Source organism: Punica granatum, chromosome 5 (assembly GCF_007655135.1).
Source record: "Punica granatum isolate Tunisia-2019 chromosome 5, ASM765513v2, whole genome shotgun sequence".
NCBI lineage: Eukaryota > Viridiplantae > Streptophyta > Magnoliopsida > Myrtales > Lythraceae > Punica > Punica granatum.
Genome location: NC_045131.1, coordinates 26,414,322 through 26,426,530, shown reverse-complemented (window position 1 = coordinate 26,426,530; position 12,209 = coordinate 26,414,322). Strand labels below are relative to the sequence as shown.

General features: G+C 36.5%; 1 protein-coding gene across 1 annotated transcript; it reads left to right on the top strand.

Moving 5' to 3' along the window:
* Positions 1-8,980: 8,980 nt before the first annotated feature.
* LOC116207272 (NAC domain-containing protein 73-like) lies at positions 8,981-11,284 on the top strand. Its single transcript, XM_031540176.1, has 3 exons — positions 8,981-9,387; positions 9,483-9,672; positions 10,452-11,284. Exons 1-3 carry the CDS (start codon positions 9,232-9,234, stop codon positions 11,036-11,038), a joined length of 933 nt encoding a protein of 310 aa, XP_031396036.1. The 5' UTR covers positions 8,981-9,231; the 3' UTR covers positions 11,039-11,284.
* Positions 11,285-12,209: the final 925 nt, after the last annotated feature.

The following is a 12,209-nucleotide window of genomic DNA, read 5'->3' as shown; positions in this document are numbered from 1 at the left end:
CTACCGAATCCTCCATTGCACCATCTTAACCCGTGGTTGTTTTGTATGATCCAATAAGGAGCTCGAGTCAACCTTCAATCCATCCTCCACATCTCTGTGAAATATCCAACTAGTAATACGATGTGGTACTCATCATGCTGGCTCGATATAATGTATTCCGAGTCATGTCATGTTTGAAGATGAAAAATTAAATTCGACTATATAGTATCAATATCTAAAATCAGTATATATTGTTACTAGTCTCGGGCAACAAAATTCATCATCAATTAGAAGTCCTACATTGATAGGCTCCTGGTCGACAAAGCTCTTCAGTGCAATCTAACAAAAAAATATGTATCTCCTAATATGCATAACCAAACAAGTAGTGTAAAGTATCGTTCGATGGTTAATTAGTTAAGCAATACTGTATAGATGATAACGAATATGAAGAAAATGATGTTGGTGACGATGATGATGACCTAACTGCTGATCAGACCACCAACACAAGCCCGATTGTATCTGAGAAGAGGTTGAGCGAATATGCAAAACACTACATCGGTATGCATGCCTCCATATGTTGCATGGCCTCTACTTTTTAGACATGATAGGCTCGCATTCTGTTCACTATGTTTCCAGTTTGGGTTCCTGTAATACTTTGGTCCATGCTAATCATATATGTATTGTTTTATGCCTACCATTCTATGACACATAGATATTTCTTCCCATATGATGGATACAGTTAGATATAATTCAATTCTTAGTACTGAATGGCACTAATCACTACCGATTGAATGACAATGTTGACATGATGTAGTGCATTCGGTTGGTCTTAGTTTGATTTGTCCTTCGACGTGTTGCTCAAAGCACAGATTCCTAACCTGCAGTCAAGTTGAATGACAAAATATGATACTCACATATTGTACTTAATTTTGTAATTCCTATTGGAGAATTTCAACAGCGGGCCAGCCTGTACAGCAAAGACGCCACTACCTTGCAAGACCCTTATGGTCATCGGTGGCGCGTAGCATTGAGGCTGCACTACAACAGAGGGCAAGAGCGAGTTAATTTAGGCACTTGCTAGCATGGTTTCTATCGATGCTACTAGTTACACAGCGACACCTATGTGAGGATGGCGTACGTCGAGGGCCCATCAAATGTGATTGAGTTGATATTCCCTATTAATGTCTAATGGATTTAACTCATGTGCCGCATCTTCTGTGCCAATGTAATGTCGGACAATGCATTGCGACTGGGAACTTTTTGGGTGTTCTATGCGGAGGACGTTTGACCGTGTTTGCATAAGCGTGTATGTGTTAGTCGGATAGTGTTACGATGATATAATCAAGCAAGATGATGATGATTACCATGTTTTCCCGTTTGTCACTACGGAGTTAGAAGTTTTTTGCATTGCTATTGTCGAGGATTATGTCATTTTGCTACAAGTAATGTATGCGTATAAGTACTGTATTACATCTATGAAAACGATAAATTATGGTATTTCCATCTTCCTACCTGACTCATTGTGTATTAAGTAATGAAGAGTTTTATGCTAGTCATACAAACTAGAATAATAGCAATGACAATGATGATAAATGATACTAAGATATGTTTGTAAATTTTTTGAACAACGGTCTAATTAATTTTTGTATAAAGAACTTATAATTTGTACATATGGTATTCTATCTTTCCCATTTATCGGCCATCATGGCGGTTTTCAATTAAATTTATTTTCAATCCCTTCTCATTTCGATTGGCTTCACTCCTTCGAATCTAATGCGACCTTCCTATCCTCTCCCATGCGTCCACAACGTAGCATCAGTTGAAATTCATTAATGATGAATGTACATGAGAGCCAAGAGCAAGCCGCCTTCTAAGATTTTGTCCTACACTCATAATTTACACCCGGGCTACTTATTATATTAAGTTAATGTTGAGTAGCTCGTACTTTGATCTATATCGTGATTTTAACATGCTTATTATAATAGCTCATGTACTTATATGGTCAAGATGGGCAAGAGCACATAGAAAGAGTGGAGGCCAAGCAGCAAGAGTTGAAGTCCAAGGTGAATGAGAACATTTTAATTATCGCCAAAATGAACGAAACCTCGTGGCAATTCAGGAATGCCTTGCTCCGCCTTTACCATGGAGTGGTCCACACGACAACTCCTATCAAGCGGCTCTCAGTGTCACTCAGTTTGCCGTTAGATGTTGACATACTAAACCATCATGGAGATTTGATAGAAAATGTGTTGCCCACGGACATGAACTTTGACGCCCTTAACATTTCTTTTGGTGGTGTTGATGACTGTGGTTACGTTCATGATGAGTCGGTCCCTATTGGTTTCGGCTATGGAGGAAATGAATCCACACCCTTGCTCGAGAAGTTCAGAAGTGAGCCCTCGAACAGAGAAGTATGTCACCACATGTGTCTGCATAATGTAAATTGTCTTGTCCAACCTATCAACCCATGTGCCTAAACATCTATTCTTGTCACAAGTCAGCAACGCTCATCTAAGTTCATGATTAGTCTATATAACATCGCAGTTGATTTACATGCTCAATTCGGTATAAAGAAAGAAGAGCTGGTTCTACAAGAGCCCGTACATTGACCCTCTACGAAAGTCAAGTCGAGGGGATGACAAGCCTTCGTGTAGCGGAATTACCCAGTGAGAACTTCCTAACTCGAATACATACTTCATTTCATAGTAATTTTTCCGTCTCATCTATAGTAATATTTTCCTTTAGTTGGCTTTTATAAGTTTATCAAGGCGAACCTTCCGATCAGGACTCCATTGCCTTTACTTCCCACCAATCTCGTTATGTATGATCCAGTATGTGTTTGATCAATCCAAGCCCTCCCCATGTACGCGTAGCCCAAACTGTTACATTTATCTAGTACTTGAAGCTCTTCATCTACTACTGAAATGAATGTACACCCTGTTTGCATTCATTATGTAGGTACGTTTTCAGATGCTGGGTAGTGACGCTTTCTCTAGATGTTTTCAAAAACGTTGCCACATGTCCGGTCGACATAGGTTCAACCAACGTTTTGAGAAAGCGTCGCCCTAGACCCTACCTATGCTAATGCTTTGGAAGCGTCACAATAGGATAGGCCCAGGCCGATATGGGCCAATTAAAATTTGAAAGAAAAAATGATTTGGCTAGCATTTTTAAGGATAAGCTCAGGACTGGGTCCAAACCCCTCCCAACGTCACATAATCTTTCTATCTAAACTAGGCCCGTGATACAAGACAAGCATCCCTTCGAAGGGAAGCTTTCAAACTTTATCCTTCCATATTTACCTTGGAAAAAAAGTTAATTTCAATGATGTTTCAGTTATATAAGGAGGTTCATGAGTGTATTACAATGAAATAGAAATTATAATAATTAATAAAATGGTTGTACTAGATTCATGGGTTGTCCCTATAATAGAAAAAAAGTACAGTTGATTCCAACGAATATTGAAATCGTAATCTCTTCGCTAACGGGTGACGACGTGTACTTCTGCACTAGATCCTCTTTGATTAATTTCATCAATTTATGTACAATGAAAACGCCGCAAATAAAAAATATAGGACCATTGATAATTTGATGACTTTAGGAATCTGAAGTCACAAGAGAATTGAGAAGAATTGAATGCAAAACCAGAAAAGTAACCTAAAAGTCAAAATAGAACAAATAGCGACCTTTATCTCAAAAAGGAAAAGAAAGACAGCATCATCAAGTGGGAATGGACTATCGGGTTCCAGATTCTTCTTTTTGAAGGACAAGACTCGTACCCATGCACGAATGGTCTATCATAATTTTCTTTTGTTTTTAAAAATCTCAAAGGAAATGTAATTATCTTATATAATTTTTATTGTGTATGTCGATTGGTTACAGATATTAATTAACGAGTTAATAAAAAATTAAAAACATATGGCGAAATAGAAGAGAGAAAAGGAACAAAGTGAGGTCTAAGAAATTACACACATACCAAATAGTATAAAAAATCATCATAAATTAATCTATTTTACAATAATATTCTTTCTTATTTTCTTGGGGCCTAAAATTGACGCAGAAAAGAAAAAAAAAATGCTAACAAGGTAAAATAATATTCTTTCCCGAAGCTTCATGGGGAAGTTTCCATCGATAGCTTCCGCAAGAAGCTGAAGACAAAGACACGGCCACTAAGTTAAATTTATGCGGCTGCGGACCCAAAAGTTAATAATTTCCCGAAAGTCTTCTGTCTCGTCCACAACTATGTCTTTAGCGCTATAATTTATTCTGAAATTGAATTTTTTCGATTACTAAAGAGATTAATGGACTAAGTATAAAAAAATAAAAATTTTAATAAATCTTATGAAATAGGTATAAATAATGTCAGCACGAGAATCGAATTTAGAATTTCATGTCCAGGCAAGACCGCGTCCTCTTACTCAGGAAATTGGTTATATATTGATCACAAATTCTGTAGCGACAAGTTTTTCTTGTCTTTTGTTTTTTTTTTTTAATTAAGAACGAAAACTCAGATTGTCTTTCGTGTATGAAATCTTTCTACGCGTCGTACCTTTTTTTTTGAGTAAATTGATAAATTGGTCCTCTAAAGATACATGTTACATCAAATCTGAGCTCAATAAATTTTTTATATCAAATTGAACCTTGAGAGATTAAGTGTACATTAAATCCTACCTTAAGAAATTTTTTACATCAAATTGAACCTTGAGAGATTAGGTGTACATCAAATTCAACCTTGACAGATTAAGTGTACATCAAATCCAACCTCAAGAAATTTTTTACATCAAATTGAACCTTGAGAGATTAAGTGTACATCAAATTGAATCTTGAGAAATTAAGTGTACATCAAATCCGACCTTCCGTCAGAATGCCGTCAAAAAATGGATGGATGAGAGCATCAACGATTGGGGAGGACGTGTCGGGAGTAGAAAGTTTTTCCCGCCCCTGATTAAAAAGTGAGGGAACTGTAGGAAATATTTTTTTTAAGTCAGATAGAAATAGGGAATAATAAAAATATGAGAGAAAACAATCAAACAATGCCACATCAGCTGTTGAATGCCAGATCAGATTTTTCCATCCATTTTTTTACGGCACTCTGACAGAAAGTCGGATTTGATATACACTTAATCTCTCTAGGTTTAATTTGATGTAAAAAATTTCTTGAGGTCAGATTTGATGTACACTTAACCTCTCAAGGTTCAATTTGATGTACACTTACTCTCTCAAAGTTCAATTTAATGTAAAAAATTTCTTAAAATCGGACTTGATGTACACTTAATTTCTCAAGGTTCAATTTGATGTATACTTAATATCTAAAGGTTAAATTCGATGAAAATTTTTTTTTGAGGACGGATTTGCTGTACACTTGACCTCTCAAGTTTCAATTTGATGTAAAAAATTTCATGAGATTAGATTTGATGTAACATGCATATTTGGAGGATCAATTTTTCAATTTACTCTTTTTTTTTTTGCTCGAACGGTAATATCATTCTTCATTGATATCCAAATAGATATCGATCCACTGCAAAATCAAATACAAGGAAAAATACGCAAATAAAAATTACAAAAACGGGATAAATTGATTGACCCTCCTAGCAAACTACAAAGGAAAATACATGTAAAAGTCACATCAAATAAGATCAATAAAATTGTAGCATGCCTTTCTAAAACTAATAATCTTGGACGGCTACCTTAATGCATCAGTTCACCGTGAACCCCAGTGAGAACCGGAAAGGGAATACTCAGTCTAATCTATTAATCTATGGCGAACTTCCACCTCCATTAATCCATCAACGCTTCGTACTTAAGCAAACGTATCAATGTGTATTCACATCTGATCTCTCGATGCATAGGATCATAACTAACTCTATTTCACATTAAATGAAAATAAATCAATTAGCCAATATGTAGCTAATGAACCTCAATTTTTTTTGAAGGATGAAGTGATAATTCCTCAAGAAAAAAATTAAAAAGAAATTTATCTCACAAAAGTCTTATTATTTGCAGTATCTGATCATGTATATATAATCTTTTCAGATCAAGTGAACGAGATTTGAACTATATATATCAAAACCCCTCTATGGAAAAAAACTTTCTTATCATATGAGTAATCTTTTGTCAATATATATACATCGAGACCTCCTATCGCATACAGGCATATAATCGAGACGAAACACTGGAATTTTCTACGTAATGTCACTGGAATTTCTTCCGTGCAGCCTTTGATCAGATCAATCATGGACCTTGGGAAACAATTTATGTAAGTTGTCTTCTTAGAATTACTTTGACCGGGGATGAAACAACATATATTTTTCTTTATTAATTATGCGTCGATGCATGTACACCACAAACTCCCCGAATGGGATTATTCTCAGTCAATAAAGACAGAATATCTGTGGCTTCGCCTAAAAAAATTAGATAAAGTTTCAATTGAACAAACCAAGAAGCTGATACTAATACATATATACTAGTCTCTCTTGGGGCGTAGTCTTATCATAATTAACTGATCGGAAATTATAACTATAGTTTGGTTTTTGATGCATGCAAGCGTTTTCATTTAGTTTACTTCCTAATCTGGAGGTTTGAGAAATATAAGTTAGTAAAGTAAACTCGTTTTCTCTTAATTTCTTGATGAAATGTAAGAGAGAGAAAAAAACTAATTATATTTGATATAATTAAGCATAACTATAGCAAGTATTTGGTGGTTAGTATTCATATGTCCTTGTTGCAATTTGATTGATACTTTCTTATACAACGTGACCAGGAAGATTACCGAAAAATTTCTCATATTTACATCAGTTATATATGTAGGCATACACACGCCATTTAGTTGCAGGAAAGTCTATAGAAAGAGACTCTCCATCCTATATAATATAATTCAAAATCGGTGAAAAGTCTCCCCGAGGTTTTGCCCCATCTGCATTCATTTTCATTACACTTTTGTTTTTGTTTTTGTTTTTTTCATTTTTACTGTCTTTTTTATGAAGGAGGTCGATGTCTTTAGCCGGGGATTAGAGTATCAGAAATAAAGAAATTTGAGCAACTACATGATCATAATCAAATTTAGAATATACAGATTTCATGGCAAGCGCGAGTAGTATAAAACCGAGTATCACTTACGCAACTTTTTCGTGATCCGAAATAATCAACTTTTTTCTTAGGATTTTACGTTTTTAGGGATTATATTTATACATATATTACAGTTAGAAGATTATAGTTGAGATATAGTAATAGAGTTTGTTTCTCTACTTGATGTCTCAAGGCCGTTTGGTTCGCAGAAGTTAAAAGAGTACTTGGATTTTAAGATTGCAAGCAAAATTTTAATCATGGAATCATTTTCCCATGAATATAAGAAGGATTGTGAGACTGTTGTGTTTGGTAAATGTAGTGAATTACCGGAAAGTGACGAATAATATAATATTTAATTTATTTAGTAGGGTAAGCTTGTGGGATCCACAACGTTATTCTTAGAACACCACATGTTAAGAAGGGAAAAGCTTTCCTAACTATGGCTGGAAAGTTTTAACCACGAAACACTATCCCAGGTTAAAACTTTTCGCCCAAACATGTGATAACGGGAGGGAAAGTCCGAATTATCCCAGGAAAGTTTGAACTTTCCCATGATCCAAACGCCTATGGTTGAAAATAATTTATCGGAAATCAACATGGGTTGGTTTAAGCAGTTTGACGCTTGTTCTAAGATAGTAAGGTCTCGAGTTCGAGTTACTGTGAATACATAAAATTCACACTGGGAGAGCTTTACCTCTTGTTGAGCCGACCTGGCTCAATTGGATTAGTCGAGGTTCAATTGAACTTTCAAATATCAGGGTTCGCACTGAAAAAAATAATTTTTCGAGAATTTGTGTCTAATGCAGATGACTTATTCGTATTGGCCCGGCAGGAATTTGACCAGGTCACATTGACCGTCATATGTACTCGCAAAAATCATTTCTTATTTTTTTTTGGTTAACAATTCATCTAGAAATTGAATTCACTACAACAATATAATTTATTAGCAACTAAATAATCGATTTTAATTGCTAAAAAGTTATCTTTAACAACTAAAATATTTTTCAACCATACATATATTTAGTTGTGAAACCCTTTAGCTACTGAGCTATGACAACTAATATGCAACCAAATTCTTTTTAGTTGTTATATGTTCTAGCAACTCTATTTTGCTCTTTAGTTGTTAAGGAGTTTATTAGCTGCTAAATATTTTTCTTAGCAACTAAAATTTTCACTTTATTTAAGAGTAAATTATAGTTATTGGAACTTATAACAACTAAAATAACTTAATTGCACATTAGTTGTCACAGCTCAGTAGCTAAAGGGCTTGACAACTAAATATTTGAATGGTTGAAAAATATTTTACTCATTAAAGGTAACTTTTAAGTAACTAAAATTGATTATTTAGCCATTAATAAGCTACATTGTTGTAGCGATTAGAGTAGAGCTCGATTTAGTTCTATAAATAAATAAATATGTCAACAGGATCCATGTGCTCCCCATCTAGCTACACTTGTTGATCCTATCCCTGAGTACACTGCTAGGGCGTGGAGCATTGAGATTGCACGCACTTATCGGAAAGAAAATTCATGTGCGGATCGGTTAGCAAAGAGTGCATTTAAGCTTCCTTTAGAAGTTCATCTATTTCACCATCCACGCTATCGGTCTTGGAGCGTAGTTATATTAAGTGATATTATTGGGGCCTCCATACCCGTCTTTGTTGTTCTTAGTTCTGTTTTTCCTTTTTTCTGGGAACCTGCCCCGCAATTTACCAAAAAAAAAAATGTCAAGTCCTTGTCGACTGAAGAAAGTGGCTAATACATGTGGAAATATTTTGTTATATGAAAAGAACCGACGTATATAGATATATATATTATATTGAAAGCTGAAACTTGGTCTCCAAGCAAAGCTACTGGATACACATATCTGAGACACACATATATATATACATACGTCTGTATTTTTCTTCTTCTTCTTATTTCCTTTCTCACATATCCTTCTCTATCTCTCTTTCACAAGCAGCAGAAAAGCAGAACCGAACAGTACAGACCAAGAGAAGTTTTTGAAGCAAAGACGATAAAATTTCACAGCCGATTGAACAGATTGAAGATTGGAACATTCGAGAAAGTGTAGAATAAGCTATAAACAAGCTGGTGAAGAAAGTTGCTGCAGACCACTAGACCAATCTTGGAATTGCGGGAAGAGAGGAATTTATATCATACGGCCCCCAAGAATCAGATCATCGAGATGAATACATGGTGCAGTACTAACGACTCCAGCGAAGTGGAAGAAATAGCTGATAAAATAACTACATCAATATATCATGAATCTGGCGAACCTGATTACAGTGGAACAATAATTACCTGCCTTTCGTGTGGCCATCCAATCGAGCTCTACAATCAGGTACATTTAATTCATATTTTTGAGGTGATCAGTTAGTTACATATATAATCTTCGGGAAAATTGATTAATTTATGCGGATATATATGTTAATTTAGGGTCAGATTCATGAGCTGCAAGGGCTACCAGCTGGGGTGAAGTTCGATCCCACGGACCAGGAAATTATGGAATATTTGGAAGCGAAAGTTATGGAAGATGGGATAAGGCTACATGCTCTCATTGATGAATTCATCAAAACCCTAGAAGGCGACAATGGTATTTGCTGTGCTCACCCCGAGAAACTACCTGGTAATTAATAAATTCATTGATAGATTCATTATGACATAATTATGTGTTCTTTTCGTTCGTAAATTTGAATCCCTAATCTTCATGCTTATGTGGTATGCAGATCTATCAACGAAGAAGTATGTGTGTAATATGCTACCCTATATAGCACATATCTTTTCAATCGTATATCCTTTATTGTATATATATCTTAAATAAATAGCGCACGGCCATGGAAGAGTTGATGATGATAAGATACGTCCAAATTATGAGCTTATATGCATTATGCAAAATACATAATGGAATTTTTCAATTAATAATTTATATTCCTCCTATTATTTGAATTCGTAAGACATTCCCCCCAAAGGGAAAAAAAGTCTGTATTATTTTTCTATTTTTCCACCAACAAAATCGAAAAGGTTTCAATTTATCGCAAATAACTCGCGAAACAACTTTCTTTGGTTATTTACCATGCAGTTCATTTGGCAAGTTAAATATTACTTTTACCATGCATAATTTCTATAAATGTACAGCTATACTGCTATATCAGTCACAACTTAAGCTAGAATTAATAATTTTTTCTTAATCGGGTTTCGTTGTCACATCCAGATGATTTTGATCATCTTAGCATCATTATGTTCATTTGTAGATCCGACATGGGTTTTTGCAATATGATGATCCAGTCCGTTGGACATAAATCCTTAGATGTGTTGAGAAGCCTAACATTACATTGTCATCTCGATGCATTTTGGAGAATAAAGAAGGAAATTTATAATAGTTTGTGCATTTATTTAAATTCGCAGGAGTGAGAAGAGATGGCCAAATCCGCCACTTTTTCCACCGGCCTTCGAAGGCGTACACCACTGGGACCAGGAAGCGAAGAAGAGTCCACATGGGCAAAAACACCGAGGGCGAGACCCGGTGGCACAAGACAGGCAAGACCAGGCCAATCATCGCTGGTGGCAAGGTTAAAGGGTTTAAGAAAATCCTTGTCCTCTACACGAACTACGGGAGGCAGAGGAAGCCCGAGAAGACAAACTGGGTGATGCACCAGTATCACCTCGGCGATAACGAAGAGGAGAAAGATGGAGAATTAGTAGTCTCCAAAGTGCTCTACCAGACACAACCTAAGCAATGCGGCCAGAAGAGAAAGAAGGAAATGGAAACTACAACTAATCACAGTAGGGATCAAAGCTTGCATGGGAAGCGACTACCCGAAGATCGGTATCACTACAACAATTACACCCCTGTTCAAGGTGGTCGTGAGTCCATTTCTAACGACCAAATTAGCCCAGCTCAATTGAGGCTGATTCCAAACTCGATCATTCGGCAGGAAGACGAGTCCTCCTTTGCTGATCAGTTCACCAAGATGCAGGAAGAGAATTCATGAGGAATACATCGTAATCGAGCTCGAGCAAATATGATGGCGGTAAGGAGAGAAGAGAGGACCAAGCCCCCAAAACAACGAGCGAACGACCCGAAGAACCTTAGGAATCCACCTAAGTTATTCGAAGTCAGAGAAGAACAACTCAAAGAATGAGTTACTCTAGAATATAAATTGATTACTTCAAAGATGACTTCCCATGTCCTTACACGATCATCCTATTTATAGAACAAGGATACAATGACTTTTAACTTCCCAAGACACCCCATTAACTCTAATTCTATCTTCTCGGATTTTTCTGGACACAACTCACGAAAATGACAATAACTTTTTCTAAACAATTCCAAATTACGAACAGTTTGATTCATTGGAAACTAGACTTCTAGGGCTTTCCAATGACATCTTATTTGACCCTATTTAGTGCATAAACGACTCAGAAAATTAAGCACGAAATGACTCTTCGGTTTCAGTCCAACAACATTTAATTATATTCGAGAACCATCATATGGTCTTCTCGTTTTCTCCATCATTCTCCCTCGGTTGGAAGAGACTTGTCCCCAAGTCGGACCCTTCATCTTCTCCAGCATAGGGCAATAGGTCAGAGATATTGAAAGTCGCAGAAACTCCATAGTCTCCCGGTAGCTCAACGTTATATGCGTTTTCACCCACTCTCTTCAAAATGCAAAAAGGTCCATCAGCTCTAGGCTTGAGCTTACCAAAGCAACCTTGGGGAAACCGCTCTTTGCGAAGATGAATCCATACCAAGTCTCCTTCCTTGAAAGTTGCCGGCTTCCTGAACTTGTCGGCTTGCTCCTTGTACTTCTCATTTTGCCGGATGATCTTCTTGCGAACCTCTTCATGCATACTCCGAATTTGCTTCACTCTTTCTTCAGCATCACTACTGAAAGAGTGATTAATTGGAAGAGGGACCAAATCCAACGGACCAATAGAATTAGATCCATAAACAACCTCGAATGGGCTCTTACCGGTAGACTTGCTTTGAGACCGGTTATAAGCAAACTCCGCTTGAGGCAACACCATGTCCCATTGACGAATATTTCCTTTCAAGCACTCCGTGATAGGAGTGACAAGAGTGCTAAACCCCGCAATGAACCTCCAATAGAAAGAAGCTAGCCCATGGAAACTCCGGACCTCTTGGAGAGATCTTGGAGTCGGC

Coding starts and splice junctions, on each gene's coding strand:
- LOC116207272 (XM_031540176.1), top strand. CDS start 9,232: ATGAATACATGGTGCAGTACTAACGACTCCAGCGAAGTGGAAGAAATA. Junction 9,388..9,482: donor CAATCGAGCTCTACAATCAG/GTACATTTAATT, acceptor ATGTTAATTTAG/GGTCAGATTCATGAGCTGCA. Junction 9,673..10,451: donor TCACCCCGAGAAACTACCTG/GTAATTAATAAA, acceptor TTAAATTCGCAG/GAGTGAGAAGAGATGGCCAA.